General features: G+C 37.2%; 1 protein-coding gene across 6 annotated transcripts in view; it reads right to left on the bottom strand.

Moving 5' to 3' along the window:
* Positions 1 to 5,462: 5,462 nt before the first annotated feature.
* Positions 5,463 to 27,777, bottom strand: part of UTRN (utrophin) — a 356,686-nt gene continuing 334,371 nt past the window's right edge. For all 6 annotated transcript variants that reach the window (XM_032102122.1, XM_032102120.1, XM_032102124.1 and 3 more), the window contains 7 exons: positions 27,024 to 27,089; positions 19,480 to 19,638; positions 18,854 to 19,097; positions 12,483 to 12,591; positions 10,931 to 11,017; positions 8,276 to 8,298; positions 5,463 to 7,619 (listed from right to left, as the gene is read on the bottom strand). In XM_032102122.1, coding sequence (XP_031958013.1) covers positions 7,611 to 7,619; positions 8,276 to 8,298; positions 10,931 to 11,017; positions 12,483 to 12,591; positions 18,854 to 19,097; positions 19,480 to 19,638; positions 27,024 to 27,089 — 697 coding nt within the window. In that variant the 3' untranslated portion in view covers positions 5,463 to 7,610. The remainder of the gene's footprint in view (positions 7,620 to 8,275; positions 8,299 to 10,930; positions 11,018 to 12,482; positions 12,592 to 18,853; positions 19,098 to 19,479; positions 19,639 to 27,023; positions 27,090 to 27,777) is intronic.

Genomic DNA, 27,777 nt, shown 5'->3' with positions numbered 1-27,777 from the left:
CATCTATTTATATCAGCTATCCAAGCAAAAATAGATCAAGAAAAAGTACTGTCATTAACTAAACTGCCATATTTTATCCAATCTCTGTGGAAACAGATGTGCTATAAACTTCTCTTTTCTTTGCAACTGGGTTAAAAGCTAATAAATAAACGCAGTGACTGGAGACAAGGCTGACAGGCTTAAGCTTCTGAATGTACAGTGATGTTTTTTTCAAAGATCCTTGAAAGGTATGATGGATTTTTTTTTTTTCCTGTATTGGTTTCTATTAACCTTAAAAGCCCTAAAATCAGCAGTGTCAAGAAGAGATCATGTTTGAGGATGCTTGTGGTCACCCTTTAAGGAATAACTTAGTGGCATGTAATGACCTTGTCCTATTCATCAAGTTGTTATTTTAGTCAAACTTTCCAAGAAGCTTTCAGTGGGAGCCCTGCTTTGGGCAGAGAAATGGAAAGTGTACCAGTTTTGTCCACTTGGTAGTAATTTCTAAACTACAGGAGATGCCATAAATAATAAAGTGAGCAACAACATGGACAAGATTACATAATTTTTAATTAAAACACTAGGTGTGGTTTGGTTTTTCAGCTTTTTTACATTCAAAGGTTGACTATCTCTGGACATGTGAATGAAAGAAGTCAATCCAACCAAGATATGAGTCAATGCCTGGGCAAACAAGAGATTCTTCTACAAGAAGAGCAGCTAAATGAAAGGGACATATTAAGAAATATTTGTCTCCTAATCCCATTCTTCTAAATAATATTATAAATACTGTGATTTGCAGGGAAAGAGAATCAAACTGCCTGCAGTAACAAGAATGTGAATAGTTATCAGAAGAATTTCTGGCAGCAAAGGGAGGGTGTCCTAACAAAACTCTAATCTGCAGATCAAAGGGAGTGACTATTCCCTTTTATCTGGGGACACTGGGGCTGCGTTGCTGGGTCCAGCTTCGGACACCTACCAAATGGGTAGAACAATCTGCATTTTGAGAAATCAGATGAGTTTGAATGCCAAAATAATTCTCTTCTACTAAAGCCATCACTAATTTTCCTTTCACAGCAAGCAAGCAGACATTTTGGGGAGGAAGGAGGCAGCAGACTGACAAATCCTATGGTATATCTTGTTTGTGTATCAAGCTTGGCTTGTATTTCATAATAAACTCAACTGTTATTTTGATAGTTTACTGCCATTTCACTGGTTTTACTTTGCAGAAACTGGGATTTAGGGGATGAAATAACATTGTTATTCTGCTCATGTTTCAGCCACTCGGGTTTTCTATTTGTTCACATCTGTATTTTTATAGAAAATTGATTAGCGCTGTAATTACAGTCTGCTGAAAGCAAGTAGGTCAGAGCTACACTTTCCATTCCAGAGGGGCTGCTGGCACTGGAGAGACAGAGATACAGCTGGATGTTTTTACTTGTCTGGGTGTTGCTGCCATTCATTAAACTTCTCACAACTGCTCACCAAAATACTTTCAGAGATACTGAACAAAATCAACCAAATCATCTGTGTTTAAAAGGTCCTCTAGTCATGTGTTACAATTCTCTGGCAAAAGATTTTTTCAGGACATCGTGCAAGAATTATACTAACTGTTCAGGGAAAAATTCTTAGAGTGTACTGGTGACAATTTCTTCATATAAATGACTGAGAATCTGAGGAGAGGAGAGACCTTGCTGGACCTCCCACTCACAAAGGAAGAACGGGTAAGGGATGTGAAAGTTAAGGGCTGCTGTAGCTACAGTGACCATGAGATGGTAGTGCTCAGGATTCCAAATGGATTAAGGCAAAAAGCAGAATTACACCCCGGGGCCTCAGGAGAGCAGACTTCAGCCTGTTTGGGGATCAAGAAGAATACAGATATACTGCCCAATCCTGCAGGGTTAGGAAAGCCAAGGCCTGGTACAGGATACAAAAGGTGATAAAAATTACTTTGATGAGGACATCAGCAGAAAAAAGCAGGCTGGGGAAAACATGAAGAGCACCTGGTGGCAAGGGACACAGGAATGTCTGAGGTACTGAATCCCATCTTTATCTCGGTCTTTATTAGTAAGACTGGCCAGAAGTCTGGAGCAAGGGAGATGTCCTCCTCATTGGTGGAGACAAATCAGGCTAGGGAACACTTAGGCAAACTGGATGTACTGAACAAACTGGCCATGGGATGTGTTGGGACATACCCATGAGTGCTGTGAGAAGTGGTTGGTATCATTGCAAGACCACTCTTAATTACCTTTGGAAGGTCATGGGAAACAGAGGAAGACCCTGAGGACTGGAAGAAGGTAAAGATCACTTCGATAATCAAGAATGAGGATCTAGGTATTTCCATTCCTTACTTCCATTTACATTTAAATCATGTGGATTGTCAGTGGCAGTCACTATCGTATCTTCTGTCTGTTCTATTTTTTATTCATGTATATGTCATTCGTGGGTTAGGTGAGTGATCTCTCCTGTCCTTATCTCAACTCATGAGCTTTCATTATATTTTCTCTCCCCTGTCCAGTTGAGGAAGCGAGTGATAGAGAGGCTTTGGTGGGCACCTGGCATCCAGTCAGGGTTAACCCACCTCAGTCAGAAAACCAAACATTTTCAGTGTTTATCTGACTGCAAAAAGACAGTGACTAACAAGAGCATGAATAGTTAATCTGTAAATACAGATTCAGAGATAACAGTGAGAGAGGACAGACAGCAAAGCATAGACACTAAGGTGGTGTATGAGGTTTTTTAATTTTTTTTTCCTTTCCAGTGTACTCAAGACTAGCACAGCAGCTCTCTGGATTCTATGCAGATCTCCTGGATTCTCACTTTTAATAAGCATACTAACACAGAACAGGTTTTAATTTCAATGGTACCTTTGTGTTAGCTGCACCAGTTTGCTGCAGTGCTGAGATGCCTGGGAAAATGAGCTGAACCAGCCCACTCCCGGTGTCTCAGAGGTGTTTAGAAAAGCAGCTGACGAAAACACTACCTATCCCTTCTGAAGGTGGCTGCTGCACTTGCATGCAGCTTTTCTTTCTTATTTATAAATTTAAATTGTTAGGACTGTAATTCTTGCTGGCACACCATGGAAGTGGCACTAAAGACAGAAGATACGTTCCCAAAGCTATGTGAGCCAAGAATGATTTCACCTTTTCCAGCCTCAAAAACATTGTTTGAGGAACACAACAGCTGATGACTACTGAGAGCTTTTTTGCTTTTAAGATGCAAGAGATCTCTTCCTGCTCAAAAAATTTCCCCCCCCTAGAAGTTGTTTGGGTTTTTTTCATACCCCACTGTTATTAATTTACACCTTGCCAGGATTTTAAGACTGATTTTATTGCTGTTGTTGTGGGAACAGAATTCTCAGCCATATGGCATGACATCTTCATTTTTGCATGACAGGAGACAGGATCCATTACTCAGTTTTGCAGTGCTGCAAAAAGGTACTTTCATGAAGGTTTGTCTTGAAGAAACTCCATATTAAAGTAGAGAACAAAAAATACATATAATGAACAAATTCTTTCCCAAGGGGTAATTTGTACTGTAAATGCTTAGAAAAATATTTTGGTCTTTTGCATAAATCCAAAACTTGCCCATTCCAGTAATACTTTTTTAATTTGGCTGAACTTAGGTTTGTTTGTTTGTGTTTTTAATTTTGTCATTTGGTGAGGTTTTGGGTTTTGTTTTTTGTTGTTGTTGTTGGTTTTTTTTCAGCTGTAGAAATAACAGAAGAGAGGACAGAACCCCTGACCCAGGACAGTGAGGTGCCACAAATTGTCATGTGCATACTGATGGTCTTTGTCCAGTATCTCTGACCTAGCAGGGCTGGTGTCTCATAATCTGTCTTGATTTTGAACCTCTTGGTCCAAGAAGAAATAATACCACCCACATGAAGATGATTGTTTCACTGTGGAAGTTCCCCTGAAGATGAAGCCCCAATAGCAGAAGGACTTCTACCCTCTGATTGTAATTAGATGCATCAACCTTGCATCTTCTCTGAAAAAATGAACTGACATGTTAATACTACAGCTTAAGGGTGCTTTCTAATGAGAATTTAAACAGATATGCTATCAACCAATGCCATCCATTCTGGGCTGTGCAGGAGGGTGTCCCTCCTGATGTTTTGCATAGATGTGTTTTGGACACAGACATAATCCTTCCCATGAAAAGTATCAGGTTGGCTTTATTGGGCCTGACAAAATAACAGCATAAGAGGCTGGTGGGTGCTTAAAGGTAAAGGTTGGGCGGCGAAGTGAGGGAATGCTCACCATTGCACTGTGCATGGAGGACCAGAAGTGGCCAAGCCCTGTCCCCAGCACCCTTGAGAAAAGCTCTGTGGCTGGTGAGAAGTGGATGTCATTCTGTTCCCCCTGCCAAGGACCAGGACCTTTGTGGCACAGCACTGAAGCACTATTTTTAAGTGGCAGCATTACAGAGCTCTGGCACCTGCTACCTTAGCAGTCAGGGCACAGAGGGTGCAGATGGTAGACCGGAGCACTTCCATAAAGTATTCCCAAAGTCAGGCCCTGGTACTGATCCATACCTCTCTTTTCTGCTGCCTTCAACTCTACAAACATATAATTTAAATGTTCACTTTTTTAAAAATGACAGATTGTGTGGTTTAATACATGCTTTAATCCAGCACTCTCTTCCTCTTAGATACACTTACTGTTCTAAATACAGAACTTCGACTTTTTGAATTTAATATTTGCTAGTTCTGTAGTCAAATTCCTTGCTAACTGCTGAATCACTTGAATAATGTGAAAAACCTTCTCTTTCCCTACAACTTATTTGATAACCATCCTTTTACAAACTGAGGGAAAAGGTCATTACTTTGACACTTATGTTTGACATTTGTTAGAGTTAAAAAAAACCAAACAAAACCCAACAATTAAACACGAAACCGGTACCAACTGTTATGATAAGGAAACAAAAGTGTTAGGGCTTTGGACTTCTTTTTTCCTTTAAGTGTAGCAATTCTAACACAGTCATTAACACAATTTGCATTAATGCAAATACCTCAAACCAGCACAGGGTAGGAAATATACTTTCTGACTGAATACCTAATGCTGTGGTTCAGCTGAGCGTGTTGACTGAAGGCTACCAAAAACCTGAAGACTCATTCACAGTTCTCCTATTTGACAGAGCTTCATGCATTATTGCTGCTCTGTAATACATGCATAGAACATTAAAAAAAAAAAGCAGTCTGGTTCTCAATGATCAGATTTACTATCTGTCATGAAACTGAGAAGGATTCCAGACTAAAATCACTAAAGATGGAAAACTGGAGAATATATGCAAGACTTATGAGGAAAAAAACCACTGCTTATTTATATAAATTCAAACCACACTGAGAAAAAGCTAGGCTATACAAATTGACTATTACAGCATGCTCATGTTAATCTTGAGAATGAAATTTTCAGCATTTAGCAATGAGATGTGCCATCCTTAAAACCCACAAAACTTGGAAGAACTCCATATTTTTTCTCATGTTACTGCAATATATTCCTTTTATTTATTATTGTCTCAGAAGAAGAATGTTACAATGTAGTGTTTGAAGCAGCATTTACTTGGCAGCAGAGGACAAAGGATGCATACAAACACAGGCAGAAAAACAACTTTACATATAGCCTCATATTCAGAACAAAAATAAAACCCACCAAATTCACTACTGAGTTCTTTTTATACTTATGTTGGGAGTATTTTTAAGGATTTTTTGCCTAGAGAATTATGTAGCTTAATAAAAGCCAAGTACTTTGCAGAGAACAGAATATAAAGCTATTTCCAATACTACTTATGAAGATAGGTCTGAGGTAGAAAGGTGGTCATGGCTTTCCTCTTCTGTAAAATGTGGGATTTCTTCTTCTCGGAATAACTACATAACATTTTAATAGATGAAGCATTTATAGGAGCCAGCATCTTCTCTTTTCACCTTGACAACTTTGCTCCACTTGCTCAAGAGTAACACTTAGCAATTCTACAGAGCTTTTCAGATGCTAACTAAGTCCTACATCACCTTTGAGAGGTAAATACTATCACCCCCATTTTACAGATGGGAAAGCAGAGGCAGAGTGGTTAAATAATTTTCAAAGGGTTCAGAAAGAACTGGCACTGGTGCCAACAGTAGAAGGTGGTCAACACTGTGCCTGAATCACTCCTTGAGCAACAGCAGTTCAGGAGTAAATATTGTGGGTGCAGGACAATCTAGTTGGCAAAACTTCACAAAACCACTAGAAATTCCTTACCTGCTCTTTTAATGTCCCCTAGCATCTTTTTAGTAGCAGTAGAGAATTTTACACCTCTTTCAATAGCATTTTGAGATAAGGTTTTTTTTCCTTCAGTAATAATTAAGAACAACACAGTTTTGTTCCTCTCTACTATACATGAAAGATATTGCATGCAGTTTTACCAATTAAAGGTATGTCCTAGAATTAAAGCAAATGTCCATGCAGCATTGTAAACTCTGTGAAGGCATTAAAATCTCTTACGATAATCTTTAAACTAGAGGTCATCTGATCACTGACATAAGTTTCCCATAATGATCCTTATCAAAAGTACATAAATAAATCATTTCAAAGATAAGGATGATCTGCAAGATTACAATGCCAAATGATAACATCTAAGTGCATTGCAGTTCTGGAGAAAGTTCTGTGGCGAATAGTATTGGAAAGGGCTTTCTAATTGTCTCTTCATTTCCAAGAGGAAGACAAAAGAAGGGGATCTCACAGAAATGAGCTTTACTTCATAGACTGCAAATTCCAAAACTTGAAGCAAGTTTGGCACAGCAGGGAACAGCAAAGCTTTGTCTTTGAACAAAGTTGGGAAAGATTACACTAACTTAGTTCTTACTAAAACCAACTTAAGCCATCATCTAAGTCCTCTTTTTAGCTATCTCCTGATTCAAAGTAACATAAGGCTTAAAAAAATAATCCTCCAAATGGAGTGTGTTGGCTGGAAATAACGAAAAGAAAGTTAAAAATACCACTTAGGTACATGAGGATGCTGATTATGACTTGAAATGAGACTTTACCTTGTTTAACTGAATTAAAATACTGTATCTTGCACCTAATGACAGTTATTGTTAACCAGTAACAATAATACAGATTATGGGAACTTCATATGCCAATGCTGAAAATAATGCAAGGATATTCTGAAATCTGTGTGGTCAGATGGTTAGCATATAAATAATCAGTACAGAATATTACAGGTGTGAGAAAATAAAACTAAGAATACTTTACAATGCAAAAGCAAAGAGCTGAAAGGAATGTATAACTGTAATGTTTTGCTCCAAACTCCTTAAGCAGTTCTCTTTACGATTATCAAAAAGAATGTATATAAAGCCCCTGCCCCTTTTCCCCTGGCTGTATATTTATACAAATCAGTGACAAATATTCCACTGCTCGTTAATTTACAGTTGCATAGAAATGGAAGAAGGAAAAAAAAAAAGATACTATAAAAACAACATCCTCGTCTTTGGGTATTCAGTGTTGTACTGTTTCAAGTAGAACACGCGGTCAGAGCGCACCGCGTGTCCCGGGGTCCCGTGCAGGCTTCTGATGAGGTGGAACGTGCGGCCGGCAGGTTGTAGAACAGGGCTGTGCTGCACGCCAGGGAGCACCGGCTCACTTCACATGAACACTTCACATGGCCTGTCGTGATGAGAAACAACATCAGTATCATGTGTTAACACACACAGAAACTTCTAACTGCTCTGGGCTCATTCAGCTCAGGACTGGGATGTCATCTTACAAAATCCCTGTATGTTAACAATTTACATGCATTGGCCTGAGACTCAGGTTAAAAGAAATCTAAGTTTACAATATTGCAGTGTTTAAAGTTCTTGTTGAAGTGCTTGCCTATTTAGAGCAGGCAGCTTAATCTAATGCCTAAGGTGCTGTGTGGCTCCCGACCCTTGTGCACTGGTGCCCATAAGTCCTGAAAGTGGAGCTGCGGGAACCAGGGCACAAGGATATATGGAATGTCTTTGCAAGAACCAGCTTTGATCTTGCAAGCTGATGCTGGCTTGAAACTAACTGGCCCCAATAAATGCAAATTGGTTCCATCTGGTCAGCAATGCCTAACTGCAGAACCATAACACCTTTGGCAGTGTCTGAACTAGTAGAAATTTTCTACTACCTGTGATATGCTGGAATCTGGCCTTTCTGTTATATCAGTCTAACTTCCAAATAGACCTCTATGAAAAAATGGAGACAAAACCACCCCAGCCCCTTTGCTCTAATGGAACTTTTCCACTTGCTTTACTTTGTTTCCAATGCTTATGCAAGTATATAAACGTGTCTCATACCTGTGGTCTGCCAGTGAAACTTGCTGCAAATAAGAAAGAAAAGGTTAGAAATTTACATGATTCTGCATCTTGACAGTTTAAAAACAAAGCTCTTATTGGGAAAATCCCATACTACAGAAGAACAAAAAGACTTATCTTTAAAAGACTAAACATTTAACTATAAATGTGTTGTAATGCTGTAATTCTTCACAAACTTACTTTTATCAAATTTATAGCATTACAAATATGTAGGTATTATGAATTATTTCATTTTCACCACTTGTAACCATATAAACCCCTGAGTGATGTATTACAGTATCATCTGTTAAAAATGCTCTGTTCTGGATGTCACTCAGATGCACAGACAAGACTTCTGCACAGTGTTGTACACCTGCCTACTTCTGAGGACAAGTGACATAAATAAGGAAGGAAAAGGAGGCATTATATCTATGATCAGTGGATCTGAAGGACAGAAAAAAATAAAACCAACAAACCACAAAACAGCAAAATCCACCATTAAAAGCCTTGCTGGCCTTACTCTATGAATAATTGCTTCATGAAGGATATTTAGCATAAATAGTAAGACTGATTTCAAGATGAATTATAACCTGAAACCCATGAAAACAAACAAAGCAAGTAAGACAACTGTCTCTGTTAAACGATGAAAATGGTATAAAAATTATTTGCATAAGGCTCAGGTGCCAGTAACTCCAGTAACTCCTAATGGAGGTTAAGGCCATGGCAGAAGAGACAAGTAAAGACGAGGGTGCGAAAAAAGTATTTTACTTTTTTTTTTTTAATAATTGGACATGAGATGTTGCATGTGTTTAGATAAAATTTAGCTTGGTTATAATTAAAAAGGGTAAGGATGTTGCTCTTTAATGTTAGGAGAAGTCCATGGAATCTACATAATTTAAAGTCTTACAGAACAGGTTGGACAATTGTCCGGCCAGGAAGACAGAACCCTCTTGAACAGCCACAGGAAAAGATGATGGACTTAGATGGTCTGTCATGGTCTTCCTTAGCAAAACTCAGAGTCTAATGCACTTTTTTGGGAAGGCCAGACTAATAATCCTCATTCCAGGCTTCTAAAACATTTCAGATATGAATCTGACACAGTCAAAAAAATTTACTCCCAAGTAAAAGATGTTACAGAATGACTGAATGAGAACAAACATAAGTAGTACCTAATTGGGAGAGTGTGGTTTAGCCTGACAACGGGGAAAAAGCCACATGAAATTTGGAACTGTGCCTTCTTTTAATCTTAAATGCTCAGATACACTTCACAATATGAAGCGGCCATGGTTTTCATTCGCAGTATCCTCCTGCCTCATTCAAGGTGTTTGTTCATAGAATCAGAATATTTTCTGTTTCCCAGTCCTGGAGAACAGCTGTCATTACCAAGCTTTAAATTAGCTTTAAATTCATTTGGGCCAAATGACCCTGTAGTTGTATAGTCACATAGCAAGAGAGTAATTTGCAAAACCAAGAACAAATGCTTGAGTTGCATTTATAAAGATCTGTACACACACACATCCTGGAGGTGTGCTGAGGAGCTCCACCAGCTGTTGACTTCAAGACAAGATGCTCCTTAGAATCAAATCCTTAATTTGCAGAACGATGGGCTCTGAACTATTGAACTCATCAACAACCAAAAAGGACAGCTGAAACAAGATCTTTTTTGCTAGAACCTAATCTGCTTTTCCAAAATATGCAAAGTGCATCTTCTGTGATCAGTTACTCACAGCCAAGCAATGTATGTACAAGAGATAAAAGGGGTATTTTAACAGGGTTCACAGAGTTTATGAAATAGCACAGAGTTCAGTCTTGATGCTTCCAAAAGAACTGCGCATAAACAGCCACTCTCTCACTCCTGCCTTTTAAAACTGACCATTATTATTACATTTCATTTGAAACTTTCAACAGTTTTGAGAATATATCAAAGCTTTCACTACTGTTTTTCTAAGGCAAAACAGCTGAAATATCTATATAGAGAGACATGTATATGTATAAATGTATTTTACAAGACCCACCAAAATACATGAGATAGCTCCTCACTTTTGCAAGTGCAGTGACACTGGAAGAAGGAGGTTAAGTATGTCAGCTGATACAAGACAAGCATAAGGAATGAGCTGGTTTTCCTTTTGATCTTTCTTTAACAGACACTGAAAAAAATATCAGCTTCCACTGTATTTAAGCAGGAAAAGGTGTTATGTGCTGCATTCACAGATTTCCTCTGGTCTATTTAATAACTAGTTCAGTAATTAGTCTAAGGACTAATGGTCTAAAAACTTTTTTTTCAAGCTTTATTACAAAAACGGCATTCAGAAATTCTGAATCTGCATTCACTTAAGTTCTACAAAAGGTTTTTATTAGCAGCTAGTGAGATTCTAGACGTCTTTACCCTTATGTGGGCACTGCTGAAAATTCGACATTGAGATACAGGCTTTCTTTACAGTGAATCACTTCCACTTAAAACAAGAACATTTATTTACCTTCACAAATAGTGTCTGTGGAGGAATTTTAAGACAGAATTATATAGCTTGCATATCTTGACAAGAAATCTCCTCAAAGATACTTCTTTTCCTAGTCAATACCACAAGATTGAGCTTTTTTTCTTCAAAAGACCACCTCAAATTCAATACTATCCTCAGAGACTTATTTTGTTAAACTTACAGCAGCAAGCTGGAAATGTGTTGTTGATTTGCTCCATAACATCTGTTAGATCTGTGTTGGTATCATGAGGTGGAACTAACAAGTCATCTGCAGATATGACAACAACAAAAAAAAGAATTTTGTAAGAAGAAGAGAAAAAAAAAAGGACAACATTATTCTAAAAGGCATTCTTATCCAACCTTCCAGTTAAATACGCCTTTTTATTTCAAGGGAAAACACTACCTCAAGCCTCTGTAATGTGCAAGAACTATCACTGATAATTGCCAGCCTTGGGAGAGGAAGTGGAAGTTACATTATAGATTTGCAGTCAAACTCATTTCTCTTTTATTAAAGCTTAACCATTGCATTCAAGATTTATCTAGAACAAGTTGCAAGCAAGGAACAGTATATAAAAATTTACAGTTAAAATAAATAAAATGTTGACAAGATGAGGGAATTAAACTGAGTAGCTACTCAACTAAAATTCTGTTCCAACTGCATATGATTTGTCATGTAAGTTTGAGTGAATACACCTCTCTTTTTCTGAAAAAATCCCAACATTTATCTTTTAGATGGTCTTTATTCAATATGTACCAGCCATTTCAGTAGTGCTAAAATCCTCCTTGCCATTTATTTGAAAAATGATGCTTAAAATTAGCCAAGAGAATGGTTAGGGAACGTAACTGGCTCTGTTGTTGGCAGTACTATTAGACAGCATCTTTCACAAATCTACCACTGCATGAAATCAGACTCAAAGAAGTTCCATGATTTTCCAGATAAAGTAAAAACATATGTTAGTGCTGAATGAAAACTGTTCAGTATGCAAGAGAATATTTTTCCTGTTTTCCATAGAAACAAAATAATATTTAATCTATAACACAAGGCTTAAAAAGAAAAACAGGAGGAACTTGCACCTAAGATAATTTGAGAAAAATATTTTCCCTTGCCCCCTACTTTTGACCATGCGATGATCAGTAGTTATTTCTGCTAACTCCAGTGGAATTAATGAGTTTTGATACTGGAGAATTTAAAATAATCTTTCAAGAGAGAAATCCCTTTATGTGCAGAGCCTGTACCTATAAATACTGAATTGTTCCTAAAGCTGTGAACCTTTTGGGAGTGGGAACATCAAAATACCAGGATAAGCAGAGGTTACACAAGAATTTTTAAAGCAGACAGGAAGTGTAGATTACATGATTTGGACATTTGGGCCTGTATCTGACAGGTCACTTGGGTCCATGTGTATATGTAGGACAAACAGCTCTTGGCCACTTCAGTCCAATGAAGTCTGGTTACCCTTTCAGTGAGGATGGATTTGCCCAGGAAATTCACTTGGTCAGAATAGATGGAACCAAGGAGTCTATCGACAGAAGTCTGTAATTCAGAGTCACATGGATTCTTAGGATACCGCAGCTCTTTGCAAGTGTGAGGAAGCAACACCTCCAGCTGCACTGAGCAGAAGCATCACAAAGATCCATTCCTTTTGATTTAAAATCTTTCCAGAAGATGCCAACAAACCTATCCAGTAGTCACCTATGGCCTCATGAACACATTATCTGGTCAGAACACTCACCTGTCTGATGGAACTGTGAGCTTGTGTCCTGCTCGAGCGGGAAGCCAAGGGCAGAGTGCTGGGGCGAAGCACAGGGAGAGGTGCCATTGAGCCGGGAGTCTGACTCGGGCTACAGTAGGGACAATAAGACACAAATTTATGTTATTTGTATCCACATAATTTAAATGTGGGCTTGTAGGCAGCCATCTTGCTCCTTTCCTTTTTTATGTGCTCTTTCTTGTTTGTCCTTCAAACTACTGAAAGTTGGCTTAGGTCTCTGCAACTGCTGAGGGGTAAAAAAAAACCCAACAAAAATACCCAAACCAAGAAATTTTTAGAAGAAAATTTACACTTAAGAACAGTTCTTTACAAGACTCCAGTTGATGGTCTTGTTAAAAATAGTGTTCTGTTGCATCACAAAAACACAACGTCATGTACAACACACACAGTATGTCAAGGTTCCTAGTCCAGCTCTGCAGAAAGACTACACAATGGGATTGCTGGGGTTGTATTTATCTGCAGGGACATATACATACATACACACATAGAGAGAGGACATTCAGCTAGGGGCCCCTAAAAACCTTTACAAGGATGACTAATCATGCTTAGAAACAACTGTTCAATCAGGAACAGTTTTACAGAACTCCAGAATCAAGTGAAGACTCAAGACAGATTCAAAACAACTTCATTAAATCTAAAAAGTGGTAGCCAGCCATCACTCCTGCTGATGCTGCTTCTCAACCATGTGGAAGACACCAAATTTGCAGGAATCTGTACTACGTGAAAATTTGTACTACATAAACTCCTGAAAATTATGAGAAATAACTTTGAGAAAGAAGCTTTTCTGGACCCTTAAATTCACTTGAAGAATCACTGACATTGATATTACATTTAGCTGTAACCATGTATGTGTTTGAGATGACACTTAAATCTACATATAGGGACAGAAAATAAGAAAAGAACATAGCAGCTCAGAAATATTGGAAGGGACCTTGTTCAGGCATTTTTCCCTTCTTTTCCTTCCTTCTTTTAAAAATTCTTTTGAGGAAGAGACTAGTAATACAGTATTTGAGCTCCAGAAGTGATTGTTCTGAAAAAAACCCAGAAATAAGTGAAATAATATTTACATATGAGGTAGATGTAGCTGAAATTGTTGCTGCTATTAGCTTTTTGATTGCAAATCATCAAATTACTTCTGAACAGCTTAAGGAGCTGGTTATTTAAGTAAATCTATTAAAAGCAGATACTGAAGTAATACAAAAGATCATTGCTTTTAAGGTCTTTGAAACTGAGCAAGTACCTAAAACAGCTATGAGACTTGATGCAGAGTTAGAATACAGAATGGCTGTTAATTTGTGCACAAGTTTGCTCCTCACAGCCTCAACAGCAATATTCAATTTCTTGAGATGTCTTGCAATTTAACAAAAGCAATGCTCAGTAAAACTGAAGACTGTTGAACAATGAAAGATACTTTTTCTTCCATATACAGTAAGAAACAGAAGAAAACGTTCTGCACTCAGAACATGTTGAGCACTCAACAAATCTCTTTTTTTTCTCCTCTAAATCTCATCTCTTTCATCACAACAATACTAAGGGCCAGCTTTGACTAAAAGAATAAACCAAGAAATAGTCTGCATAGAAGACAAAGAAAAATGGAAATGTTTTCAAGCCAGAGAAGGATTTTACTGTCAAGACACTTCTATGAACAGTGAATTACTATCATGTAGTTAAGCAATTTGCCACTCAGTACCAGGCTTCAATCCAGCTACAGAGTCTAAGCAGAATGAGTGTGATGATTTTAAATCAGCGAAGACCAGGATAACATAACCCAGGCAATTCTGTAATGCCAGCAACCACCGTTTGAGATGTTAGAGCTGTAATGGTAAAGAGAGGAAGCAAATTCTCCAACAGCTAAGAGTCCCTTCAATACAGAACAACAAAATTAACTCCAGCAGCAGAGTGACTGCTTGCCCACCCGACAAACAGATGAGCAGAGAGAATGTGAATAATCCAAAATGCAAACTTGCACCTGGACTAAATCTCTGTCCCTCTTCACAAGGAGCAACTATGAATGAATTGTGCAGAGATGACTGAGGGTGAATGAGAAGATCTATGCTGGACATACAAAACTACAGTACAGCACAGGCTCAGTCAAGGGTAGTGAGACATTGCAAAGTCAACAGTTCATGTTGATAGATAGAAACTAAAAGCCTGCAAACTCAGGTGATGAGTTAGTCAAGGTACCACTTAATAGTTCTATTGTAAGTGATAAAAGAGCATGGCAGAGCACAAGGACTACCAGTGGATAAACTGAGAGAAAACAAAACATACTTGGAATACCTTATATTGGTGTATGAATGAAATATTGCAGCTGGATTTAAAAACAAGTCAAAAACCACAAAACCACCATCTTCTAATCAGAGGGCAATGTCTGATTACTTAATTTCATTTAAGTATACTGATAAACATTACACTACATAGTACCAGTGACTGCAATAAAAAGAAAAGCCAAAACAAACCAAATTCTTCTTCCAAATGAAAGACAATATTGTTAAACAGCTGAAGAGTGGTGTTTGGAGCAGAAAGTGAAGGTTTGTGGTAGTGGTATAATTGCCCTAATATAATAATCAGACACTGGAAAATGTTAAATGCAAACCAGTTGAGGATATAGATATATCTGCATGTATTTATATGGTTTAATATTTTACTGTTAGAGAACTTGAGAAAAATAACAATAGAAAATCATATTCTCTTTGACTCCAATAGCGTAACACCTACAAAATATGAGCACTTCCATCAGCCATCTTCACTTCCACTTCAGCCATCATGAAGTTCATGTATTCTTATTCAAAACAACACAGCGGACAACCCTTAAGCCAGAAACCAAAAGAAATCAGCTCTAGATGTTATTTTATACTTGCTGCTTCTTCTTGAAAGAAATAAAAGCAGGGATACTGAGCATGCCTCTGTAGGGATGAGAGAGAGGTTTCCAACTCCAGCCTCAGAGAGTTTTCAAACTTCTTTTTAGGCAAAACCAAACAAAGATATGAAGGGACAGATAGGTTCTTCTCCAGAAAACTCTGAAACTGGAGGGTTTTTTCTGTATTATGGCAGTTTTTAAAGCATTTCAAAAGAGATATTTATTTCAACCAGTTTTAATCTACAGTGCCTTATTTCGCTGTGCCTCCTGGTGATGTCTTTCTCAAAGAAGAGCCTGAAGTGCTCTGTGGCTTAACAGATAGCTAAGACATACCTGCTCTTTCTTTGACTTCTTCTACTTTTTGTAAAAACTGAACTATACCTCAGTGTCCCCAATCTAAAATCACAGGAAACCTCAACAACACTAATTTTATTACCACATTCATTACAGAAGTTTCTTCTTGCTCCAGACTTTTTCTCCCAACTACAAAAGAAACAAACTCTCCTTGCTCTTCTGATAAAGCTCCTCTGCTTTCAGCTGGAGAGGGAGTTGCAGCCCCTATTTACTCTCTCAGTCTGATCATACAGCTGTTGACAGATGATTTAGCTCCCACGTACTTCAATATCAAATTCTGTATGAAACCTCTATTGAGTAACTCAGAAAAAAACAGAAAAATACAAACAGACTTTAAATGCCCTTCATAATAGACCTCACTTTAACTTTGCAAATTCAGTATCTATAAAGGCTGAAAAAAGAAAAATGAAAATGAATTATTTGTTTTTTCTCTGTCTGATTAACATATTAGTATCAAAGCTGTCACATGCCAGTTCTATTTCACCTTCCTCTTTGGCACCCTACTCAATCAGGCAGACAAAAATGACAACATACTGTGACAGCTACCAATCCTTTGGGCTTGCTAAAATAAAATAGTATGGTAACCTCAGAGCTGTGACCTGAAGTAGACAAATGTGCAGTGAGGATGCATGCATATTTCTGCTAAAGGTTCTCTCTGAATAATGTCCTAGAATGCTCTCATCTAGATCAAACAGTTACTACATGAAACTTTCTTTCATTAACTCTCTTCCCCAACATCTGTGTATAGACAGACTCACTCCAATCTTTTGCAGAAAAAAAATCCAGTATTTTATACTCAGTAGTATAAAACAACAGTCAGGAGGCTAGTGGAGAAGAGGAATGGGGAGACTTGCTGTTGATAGAAGAGACAGAGATGGCATAAAACGCCATCTGTGGCAAAGATATTGCTGTAAGACAGTTGTATCCTTTAATGCTAGTAATTACACTGTTGTTATATATTTTGAGATTGGGATTTATGAGCATTAATAAGAAAAGTTATTCCTTTTATCCACTAAAAATAACTGGGACAGCCAGTAAAAGCAAAAGAAACAAATAAATATAAATAGGCTTCCAGTAAAGTCCTTCCTCAAGCAGTGAGAGAGATAAAGGCTTTCATAAAAGGTAGTGGCCAAGCTGACAGAACAACAAACATGCTGAAGAGTGGTCATTTTTTCAGAAAGGGGGCAGTAACAGAAAGCAGTGCTGCTTCATGATTCTATTAATGTCAAAATAAATTTCAAAGAACATTACAAAAAATTTAAATTATTTATAATTTCTGAATCCCCATCAGGGGAGTAGCTGCAACATTCTGGAAATAGCTTGCCAAACATCTGGTAAATTAAGTAATGACATGTATAGAAAGCAATAGTGAAAAGCCACAGGTATGTTATAAAAGAAATAATGCAGACCTTCTCATATACTTGACTTTGTACCAGCCACTTTATTAAATGACAGAGGAGAAACAAAGACCTTAGGAAATAATACTTGGAACAATCAGAAGCATGGCATGACTCCCACAGAGACAGGACAATTCAGACAGAAAGCAGAAGAGCAATAGTACACAGTAAATGAGGTAAACAGTCAGAAATATTGAAAAAGGTCACCTCTATCCTACTTTACCCTATCTGAACCCAAAAGCTGCACAATGCCTAGAAAATTCCAAAGGCAGAAATGATAGGGAAGAATTACTGTCCCTTCTCCCACCCACTTTATCACAACAAAAATGTATACCCTAAAGGTGTTACTAAGAATGGTATAAGGATTCCAAAAAGACTACAAAATTGTAAGATCATCCTCAGCTACATTAGGGGAAAAAAAAAAAGTTTTAAGGAGTGAACAAGTTTCTGCTCCAAGCACTAAGCTGGAAGTGACCATGGATTTGGCAGAACTTCTGTGTTTCTATTCAACATGTTTCTTTGCATATTTTAAACCCTTTTCTGAAAGACCAAGTATTGGCCACATATCCCAAGATCCTTACTTTATAAATTATTTTTAACAGTGCACCAGTTGCTATCTTCCCTGTGAAATATTTCATCTACTCAAATACTGATTAAAGATGCTAGAATAACAGTAGCAACAAAAAAATTTACTCTGCTAGAGGGGTAGGGAAGTCATTGGAACAGATGCATCTTAATCTTATTCAGCCAAAATTACCTAGTAAAAATAACAAAGTCAGCCAGTGAAACAAACAGCAAACACCTTAATCCCTGTAATGAGTGTGTCATCTACAGCAGGAACTTAGGCCATTTTGATACCTGGTTTATGTAGTCTGTTTCTTGGCTTAGTTAAATCCTCTACTACATACAGCCAGTTATCTGACTGATGGAAGGCAGGAAATACTTGCCTTATTATACCCTGTCCCAAATGTAATGATTAGTTAGAAGAAAACATTCACACAAATTTATCTTCATTACTCAAGCTTCCACACATGATATAGTACAAACTACCATCTCCAACAACACCTGGTATATGTTGCTGCTGTTATTTCTATAACCCAGGTGTGCACGTGCTGACTTCCAAAGCAATCAGTGTTCCTTCCACCAACAAGGAAACCCTACGATCTCCAGCTACCAGCACTTGATAAAAGGCTCTTACCTCCAGCATTCCTTGTGTGCAGGACCACTGCTGTAGCTTATTGGTCTAAATATGCTACTCAAGAGGAACTGGATTTTTAATGTAATTAATTGCTCCTTTGTATTTCAGACATATCTTTGGCCATCTGTCTCTGGCATGCTAAGAGAAGTTTGAGTGACTAACTGTGACAACAAATAAACATTATTTAAGGAAAGTGTCTGGGAAAACTGAAGTCAAACATGGGATGTGGCTGGCATCATTACTTGGAGTAGGGTATATATTTTCTTCTGGTGTTTTTTAATTAATGAAAACCTATTGCTCTTGTTTGTGTTATTCCCAATGCTTCGTAAGTTCCCATGATCACTCCAGCACTTGTAATCATTTTCTGCTCATTTGACTTTAACCATGGCCTATACTGGAGGGTAAGAAATAATATCTCATTAGAAATTATTGATTGCAACAGACCAAGAGAGTATGGTGAAAATATCTTCAATGCCTTTGCTCCACCAAGAAATCCATCATGCAGAAACAAGTGTACAGGTACCTGTTCGAGTAGCTGCCGTAGCCGGTGAAGCTGAGACTCCAATTGTTTATTGTGATCTTCCAATATTTGCATCCTTGCTTCCAGACGACCTTTATGTTGCCTTAGGAGTTTAGCTTCAGCAATGAGCTCGGCATCTTCAGAAGCATGCTGAAGTGACACAATGGAGTCAGGAGGTGATGCAAGAGGGTTTATTCCTCTCCGAAGATGTTGCTCCTTTAGTTGCTCGTACTCTATCTGCAGACTCCTGGGATATTGAAAAGTGGAGGAGAATGATGACTTCATCAAGTAAATGAAAATAAAAGACTTCTTAGATCAAAAGACGTTAGCACCTCCAACTAACAAGACATACAAAGCTCATACAAAGACAAGGCCTTGACTTGTTTTATGGGGGATTAACAAACAGGCAGTGAAGTAGAAGTGGAACTAGTTTATTTCTTCACAGACACTCCCTCTTCTATCTAACAGCCAGGCTATGCACAACATATGCCTTGATTGTGGATTGTTGGGGTTTTCCTTCTGCTAAAGTCACGATTTCTAGGTCTTTCTCATCTTCAACATTGTACATGCATGGCTCAAACAACAACACCAAAATGACAATTCGGACACCAGTAGGATGATTATGAGACCTTTGCTCTTCCTCAAGGTCAGCAATGATACGCTCCAACTCTCCCCGCTCTTCCTTCTCCACTGACTTGAGTATCTGAGCAGGGCTCTGTGGCTGACTCACAGGCGACTCTCCTCCCAGCGTCTGACAATACTGCTGGATAAGGGCATGCTCATCCTCTCTGAAACAATAAAACAACACAGATAAAGACAGAGCAGTAAAACATTTATTATGTGAGCAAACATCTCTATCAAGCTGGGGGATTTTGTTTGTTTATGGAAAAGGACCAAGCGAGAAGGAATTAAGCCTAAAAAACATACTGGAAGGAAACCATATGAACATACAACACATAGGAAAAGAAAGATTTATCTGTAGTAAGGGATCAGTTTAATCTATGCAGAAAGAACCAATGCTGCTAGTGGCTTGAAAAGAAACAGTGAAAACAAGAATCGGAGATAATATAAACCAAAGATGACTGATTTGAAATGCCTTAAAAAGAAATAAACAAACAAGCATCTGCTAGATCCACTTTTTTAACAATATGTGACATTTTTAAAATCTTTAGGAGGTAATTTTGGTTTGCTCAATTTACCCATTAAAATTAGAGGAAAACGTTCCATTTTTCACCCCCTATTTTGATACAAACAAACAATACTTTGAAATTCTGCATTGGTAGCAGATTTCTTTCTTAGAGGTTCAGGGATAGAAATAAACTGTAACACTGTCCTCCTCCTGACTCACATGAAATTGCCTTCTGGTAAGGAGATAGAGAAGTCCTGACACTTTCAATTATGGTTTAATACCAAAGTGAATTTGGTTTTGTATAGATGTGCCTTACTTTCCAAGTTGCTGACTTTTCTCCATAAATAAAGTCAGATGGATAGAAAGTGAAAGATACCACATCCTAAAACCAGTTTGCTTGCTTGCTTACTCAAGAAAGATGAATCAACAGAAAAACATATACTATTCATTTTTTTAAGAGAGAAATTGCTGCAGCAGTATAAATGTTGAAGAAAATCCTCTTTAAATTATCTCCTTTACTTGACTACAAACCAGAGACTGCATACCTTACGATACCATGAAGTATTGCCCCTACAAACTTTACCCTAAAGATCTCCTACAGTTAAAGCATGGTCAGAGCAGAGTGGCAAACACATAGGCAGTATGCATGCACATACTCAAGTATCATTTAGAAAAGACACTTTTTCACATTAAAACTATTTCATGTGCTAACTTTTTTCCTCCTATTGTTGGAAAGTAGCAGCTGTGAATGCTGCTATCAACCAGTTATGGAAAGAAAAGTATCCTTACGGACTGCCTTTGAAAGCACATGCAAAGAATCAGAAGTTCATTTTATGCAAAGTATTTCTTTTCCAAATAAAAGTGTAATGGAGCTTTTCAAGAGGCTTTTTAAAATTTCTTGTCAGTCAATTTAACATCTTTCACCACAGAATTTCCAAATACAGTCTCATTTGAATGAATAGTAAAACCAGTTATTTAGAAAAGTATACCCTGGAAGAAACAGCAGTTATTTCTGTGCTGAAAAATAGTCTATAAATAAATGCATGTACAAATAAAACATCTTAGGTGTCTTACAGGCCATGCATATGGATCAGGGGGGTCCTCAGAAATAAGTTCAAACTCTTGGGACAAAAGGAGAAAATGCATGTGATAGGAATAGATGAGAGTTGCATAAATACTGTTTGTGTAATGAAAAACCTTATTTTATCCTGTTGAACCAAGATTTTTTTGTTAGCTCACTATATCAATATCAATTTAAAAGCATCATCAATATTAGAAGCAAGACAAAACAGCCGAAGATTTAATAAATCCTGATTCCTGGTGTCTGTCTCTTGGAAAAGTACTTCTATCATTTAGCAAAATGCTTTTGTTCTTTGTAGTACTGCTTAAGACAAAATTTGTACTGAAGACTAATCTTATGCTAGAACAACACCAAATTATTTCTTCCCAAGGATAACTATTCACTATCTACCCAAAGCCATCATGTGGCCCTCAATTTTCCAACCTGTCATCGAGACTTGAAAATTTAGACTCTTACAATCAAAGAAATGTACATCAAGTAACACTATGCCTGCCAAAAAAATCCAAACAAACAAACAAAAAAAGCCTGTGACAGTTCTGTCCAAATGAATAAAAATTTAATGAATTTTTCATTAAATACATATACATAGAGTTTAAATATAATTGGGGTTGCATGTGCATTTAAGTCCTTAAAAAAATAGTGATATCCAACAGTGTTAGCTGAAAAAGAAACAGAAAGAAACAGAACAGTGTTCCCTTCCCCCACCACTCTTATCTACAGAACAAGAAAAAGCCTTTAACTGCTTTATCTTCTTCACTACTTGAGTGATCTCAGGGAAACTCATAATCACTGTTATTTTTCATTAATACTTCATGTCTACTTAAAACTAAAACAAAGGCTTGTGCAGTTAATGGAGTTTGGATCAGGTCTCAGTGCGATAATTAAAACCTCACCGTACTTCTCTACCCTTTAGTCATCCTGATAAAAATACCCCACTCCTTACAGCGAAATTTTTGCCAAAGTGAGGTAACCCCTCCGGGGGCTTCAAACTTCGGGGCACAGCCCTGCAAAACGTGCAGAGTATCCTGTGACTGAAATGGCCACAGCAAGCCAAGAGTGTTGGCAATTCAATGTCACACCTTCGGCCAACACAAAAACAATGTTAAAGCAGGCAGGTGAGAGAACACAGCTTTATCATCCGGGCTTCAAAACACCATTTACGTGTGAATTTAAGTGATAGTGTGTGACTACACATACAGCCTTCTTTTGTGCAAGGGTGATGATGATGTCAGGAAACATTTACTTGATCTAGTTTAGTCTGGTTATTTTAATTAGGCATCAAAAAGCTGCTGTCTACGATTTAAAATTGTGAATTAGTTTATAAACAAAATTTAGGTCATCTAAAATGGATCTTTGTAAAAACAGGGCTCTGTAAAGATGGATATATTATATTTATTTGACTTCGTTAAATCTGAGATTCTGTCAAGATTTTGCATTGGGTGTAACCTAATTTTTTAATGAAACTTATAAATACTTTTTTTTTAAAAAGAGTTTACATGGTGAATGCTTATATACTTTTGACTGTATTGTGATCCAGTAGATGAGATCAACACAGTTACAATACAGGTAATTTTATATTTTGGTCTCACGGTTATTCGGTCTAGAAAAAACTTCATTTCCCTCCTCTCCCACTGGTTCAGAGTCTCAGAAAGCCTGCTGGAGAGGCTGCAAATATTGATTGCTCTTTTTTCAGGCATCACACGTTGCAACTGACAGCACGCTTTTTCACAGGCACTTGATAAAGGAAGTCTTCTGAAGCAAAAGTGTATTTTTACCATGTGTTCTACCTTTGGTCTGTCTTGCAAAATTACTAGTTGGAAAAAACACAGCCTTGAACCTGCACCAACAAACCTCATGACTGTAATTAGGACAGATTCATTAGTAGCACAGGAGTCTCAGGACAGATCTTCAAATGACCTACAACATAAGGTCATTGTTCTATGCCGGGCAAATACTTTTGTTTTGAGAACCTAGGACATTGTTCTGTAGAAGTGGTGGGAGATAGCAATCAGCAATCAAAATAAAAGCATCATGTAAAAATTAATTGCTCAGTCTTTCGTGGTGGTTATTTTATTGAATACCCTGTGTGCTTTGACAAAACAACTAGAAGTACACAAAGTCCTTCAACAGCAGAGGCTGTAGCTCCTATTCTGCATTTCACCATAGTAAAAAGCAGCAAACAAGATATCCCAGAAGGTCAGACTTGAAAGAAGTACATCTCAGAGGAAAAGAACACCCCAACAAAGAAGCCCAGGGAAAACAGCCTTTGAAGTATCCTATTCACTTTCTGGACATATATTTTCAACATGTCTATTCCAAAACATGCATTGTGCATCGAGGAAGCAAGAGGCAAATAAAGCTGCATATAACCTCCCTTTTATTGGACTATGCTGTAGAAAAAAAAATTCCGATTTCCTAACCATCACTTTTCACCAGTGCTTTATTTTATCTGATTAAGAAAACCGATTGCTAAATTGGATGTAAGGAAGATGTGGCTACTTGTGAACTTACTTCATTGACAATATTAATTTTTTGCTGTAGCTCTCAAATTAAGCATCATGAGTTCTAATCCAAATAAAGTGTACCTTGACCAGATGATGCTACGAGACATACTAGAACAAGGATGAAAAAGGTACTCAAAAATACTTCGTCTAATTTACTTGTTCTTCTCCTAATCTTACCATCACATGAAACAAATTTCTCACTGTGACAAGATACCTTTTCACCACTTACATCATGTCACAGTATTCAGTTACTACACACTGGGGCTCCAGTTTTACTTACATCACATTAAGTAGCAGTGCCAGGTAAAAGTATCAATGGCCTTCACTTCTGAACCTGTTCCTACTTCTGGACCTGAGTGCAGAGTTCCCTAACAAATAAAATTTCAGATATGTTCCAACTCTGCCTTAAGATGAGTGTGAAATAGCATCAACAATGCTGCAGACATGAAGATAACTGGTAGTAAAGGCACTAACCAGAAAACAGCTACTAAGCATATGCATTTATTCTGAAAGTATGTCTGTTATGCCCAGTGCAACTAACTTCAGTATGGGCTGGATAGGACAGCTCCTACACTACAGGAATAGGACAGTTACGCTCTTGTCCTATTTCCCTAACAATTTTTATTTTCATTCTACTACACCATGATCTATCAAATTGTGAGGTATAGCTTTCTGTCAGGAACACTATTTATCATTCTTTGCTGTAAAGACCTAATTTTTTCCTTATGCTCATCTTCATTTGTGATTAGGTAAGTCTGCTTTAAAGAGAGAGATGTTTTTGCATGAATTAAAGCCAAATAAAATCCATCACAACATTCTAGCCTACACATTTAGAACTTTCTAATGTAAAGAGAAGATGACATGAAGGGAAAACATTTCTATTCAATGTATTTGTACCAGAAAATTCATGCATGAGAGCATTAGAATGTTTTAAAGAAGCTGGACATACTACAGTAGAGACTGTGCCTATTTTTGCTATCTACAACTATTTTTTTGATTAAGGAAAATGTATTTTTTTAATGGAATTCACATATCTTTAGGAAAAGGGAGGAAGTTAGAAAAGCTTAGTCAGAGAGACAGAATTCACAACGACATTCAAGAAAACAGGTTAGTTAAAACCCAAGAATTATCTTTGATGAGTGCTTTCTTAATCAAATGGCATATTGCAAAGCATTCCTGAAAATAAACTAATTATTTTTAACTAAGAGCAGAAGTTCTCTTCTTCAAATGTAGATGACTTCTTACATATAATCTCTGAAACATGAAGCATGTTAAAAGTATCGTTGCTGAGCTGGTGAACCTGACAAGACCAAAGCAGTAACTTTCAAAATCAAGTGCAATACTGCCTCTGTTCTATATTCACAGTAAACTGAAGGACTCTACAGGACCAATAAAAATGAGATCATGAAAGATAAATCCAATTATGAGAAGCAAAGAATTTGATTTCCAAACTAGTAATTGTTTCCTGAATGTTTCCAATAACACTATAAAAAGAAAAAGAAGTTTGGCTCAGAGGTTTATATCTGAACTGAAAAAACATGCATTCACATTTCAAATTGCTCCTTTGAATTCCATCCAAATAAGAATGACTACACTATCCCCATTTCTATGTTAAATGGCATTTAAAAAATAAAAATAGATTTGAGCTATAATCCTAAATTCCCAATGTTTCAGCAACTTCTGATCCAAACTGGGATACAAACTGGATAGTTCTCTGGAAAAACCTCTTCATCTAAAAGGGCTGTCAAGCATTGGAACAGGTAGCCCAGGGCAGTGGTTGAGTCAACATCACTGGACATATTTGAGGGAGGTAGATATGGCACTTGGGAACATGGTTTAGTGGTCGACCTGGCAAATGTATGCTTTATGGTTGGATTCATGATCTTAAAGGTCTTTTCCAACCTAAATGATTCTATCACAATACTTTAAACTTCAAACCACAGGCCTTCAGAATTTTGAGTACTTCAGTACTTACACCTTAATGAAAGCATGCATTGTAATCTGCAAATAAAACAGAAGGTGCCATTGTGTACAAGGTTACTTTCTTGTCCATATTTCATTTGTGTAACAGTCCCCTGACTGAGACCCAAATTCAGAGGTACATATCACATGTTGGTACACAAGCTTTCCATGTTAATTCTTTTTCTAAGGAAAAGGAATGCAGGGAAATTGCTTTAAAATCAACAGGTGATTTGCCAGTAAAAAGTTAAGCATACACCCACCTTTTATCATTGGGATGGGTGGTTGTTTGGTCTTTGGATATGAGTAGGCTCATTAATTTCAAAACACACAACTCAAGTGTATGAGCATTTAGTTGCCTTCAAGTTTCCAGCTTTACTGCCAAATGACAGTGTGTTTGCTCTTTTTTTTTTTTTTTGTGGAAGGGAATCAAAAGGGAATATTTTGGCTGCATTTTTCTCACTGGTGAGTGTGCCAATGACAGAAACACATTAAAACAGTTCACATGAATAAAAGTTTTATTTGGTATGTAAATAGAGTTAATTAATCAGGAAAGAGGCAACATTTAAAGAGGGTCACATGCTTTTTTCAAGCAATGTATTTTAAATCTCAAAATGTTAAGTACACTCATGGATAGAATAATTGTATTATTAGATTTCAAAACAGTAAATGAAAGTATTACTGATACCAACAGCATTTCCTAGCTAAAGCTGAACAAGAACAATTTTGGTTTTTCTCTTTAAAAATGCTGATGGTTTTTGTTAATAATTTGGAAGAGGCGGAGTCCTATATCACTGATTTAATTAACTGAAGGGATGATAAAGTGAGGTTAAAACATTTGGTTTTACATTCAAAAAAACTGTATTTTATTCATCAGCAGTTCAAGGGGTTCTATGCTTTCCAAGTTTACCAATGCATTTTAATTAAGGTTTTTACAATAAAAGTGACACATAATTTAAAAAAAAAAAAAACAAAAAAAACTGGCACTGGTAGAATTAATGTAGGACTATGTTTATTACATAGTACAATTCCAGGTACAAACAGATGGATCAGCAGCCAGAAAACTGAAGTATAAACAAGAAGTAGCAACATTGTTCTGGCTCTGAAGAATCTTCAAAGTACTGATGATATTTTATTTTAATAAGAAAGTTGTCTAGGGTCTAGCAAAAGCCCAGAAAATGATTTATTTTCTTTTATACTATAATAAAAGCAGGAAAGAAATAAAAAGTAGAACGTACAGATCTGTGGCCTTTTACCAGTCACATGAAATATCCTGACTTTTGGAGCAGAATGGCTGACAAATGTAGAGCTCCCACACGTTGTCAAGCGAACATCACCAGTTTCTACAATTGGTGCTCGGAATAATTAAACTTATGCAGGCATCCTTGGGCTCACACTTATTAGCTGCTTTCACTGGGACTAAGTCCTGTGTTGGAAGTGATGAAGATTATACCATGAATCTATAACCAAAGTTCCTGACAGCCTTAATGAGTTACTTACACGCTTCCTGTGGTGGAGCTGCTGTCCATGAGGAAGGAGCCATTGGTCCTTTCCATCTGCGCAAGCCTGAAAGGCAGGGAAAGACCACGACTTTCAAACAACATGCTGTACAATTTAAACACAGGCAGTGTGAAAATTTATTCTACTTAGAAACAGCTCCGATATGGCAATCTTTGTATACATGATTAGGAATAAACTCCTAGATTTTGTGACAAAACCCTGTAATCCAGAGGACTTTTATGAGAAACTTGTGCTATGATTAATTAATTCTACTTGCCAAACAACAACAAAAAAGTGTATTTTCTAACTCTAGTATAATTATCATTAGCATTGCCACAACTCTCATGGCAAAATTAGTTAAAGAGATGTTTTCACAGATGGTTTTCTTTTTGAATTTTCTAAAGCTGGACTAACAAAAGAGGATGAATCTTTTTTAAATATAGCACATGCAACATCTGAAATTATGCTTGGCAAATAATACCACACTGTGGACAGACAAGTCCTGGAAAACAGCACAAAAAGCAGTATAATTACAGGGAGTCATTGCCTACGGTTCCTCATTTTGGAAGGAATTAATTTTAAAAGTCTAGATTATTAGACTGTATATACAAGGTCATGCAGTTCTTTAAAATCAAAGCAGAAATTTTCTATCTATTCAAGTTTCCAGGAAAGATACACCTTATGTACATGAGAGACATACATAAAAAATTAGGAACACTCAATGCTCTACACATATATTCAACTGCACCAAATA

The sequence above is a fragment of the Corvus moneduloides genome, chromosome 3 (assembly GCF_009650955.1).
Source record: "Corvus moneduloides isolate bCorMon1 chromosome 3, bCorMon1.pri, whole genome shotgun sequence".
Classification (NCBI taxonomy): Eukaryota; Metazoa; Chordata; class Aves; order Passeriformes; family Corvidae; genus Corvus; species Corvus moneduloides.
Note: the sequence above shows the minus strand (reverse complement) of the source record. Positions and strands in the feature narration are given on the sequence as shown.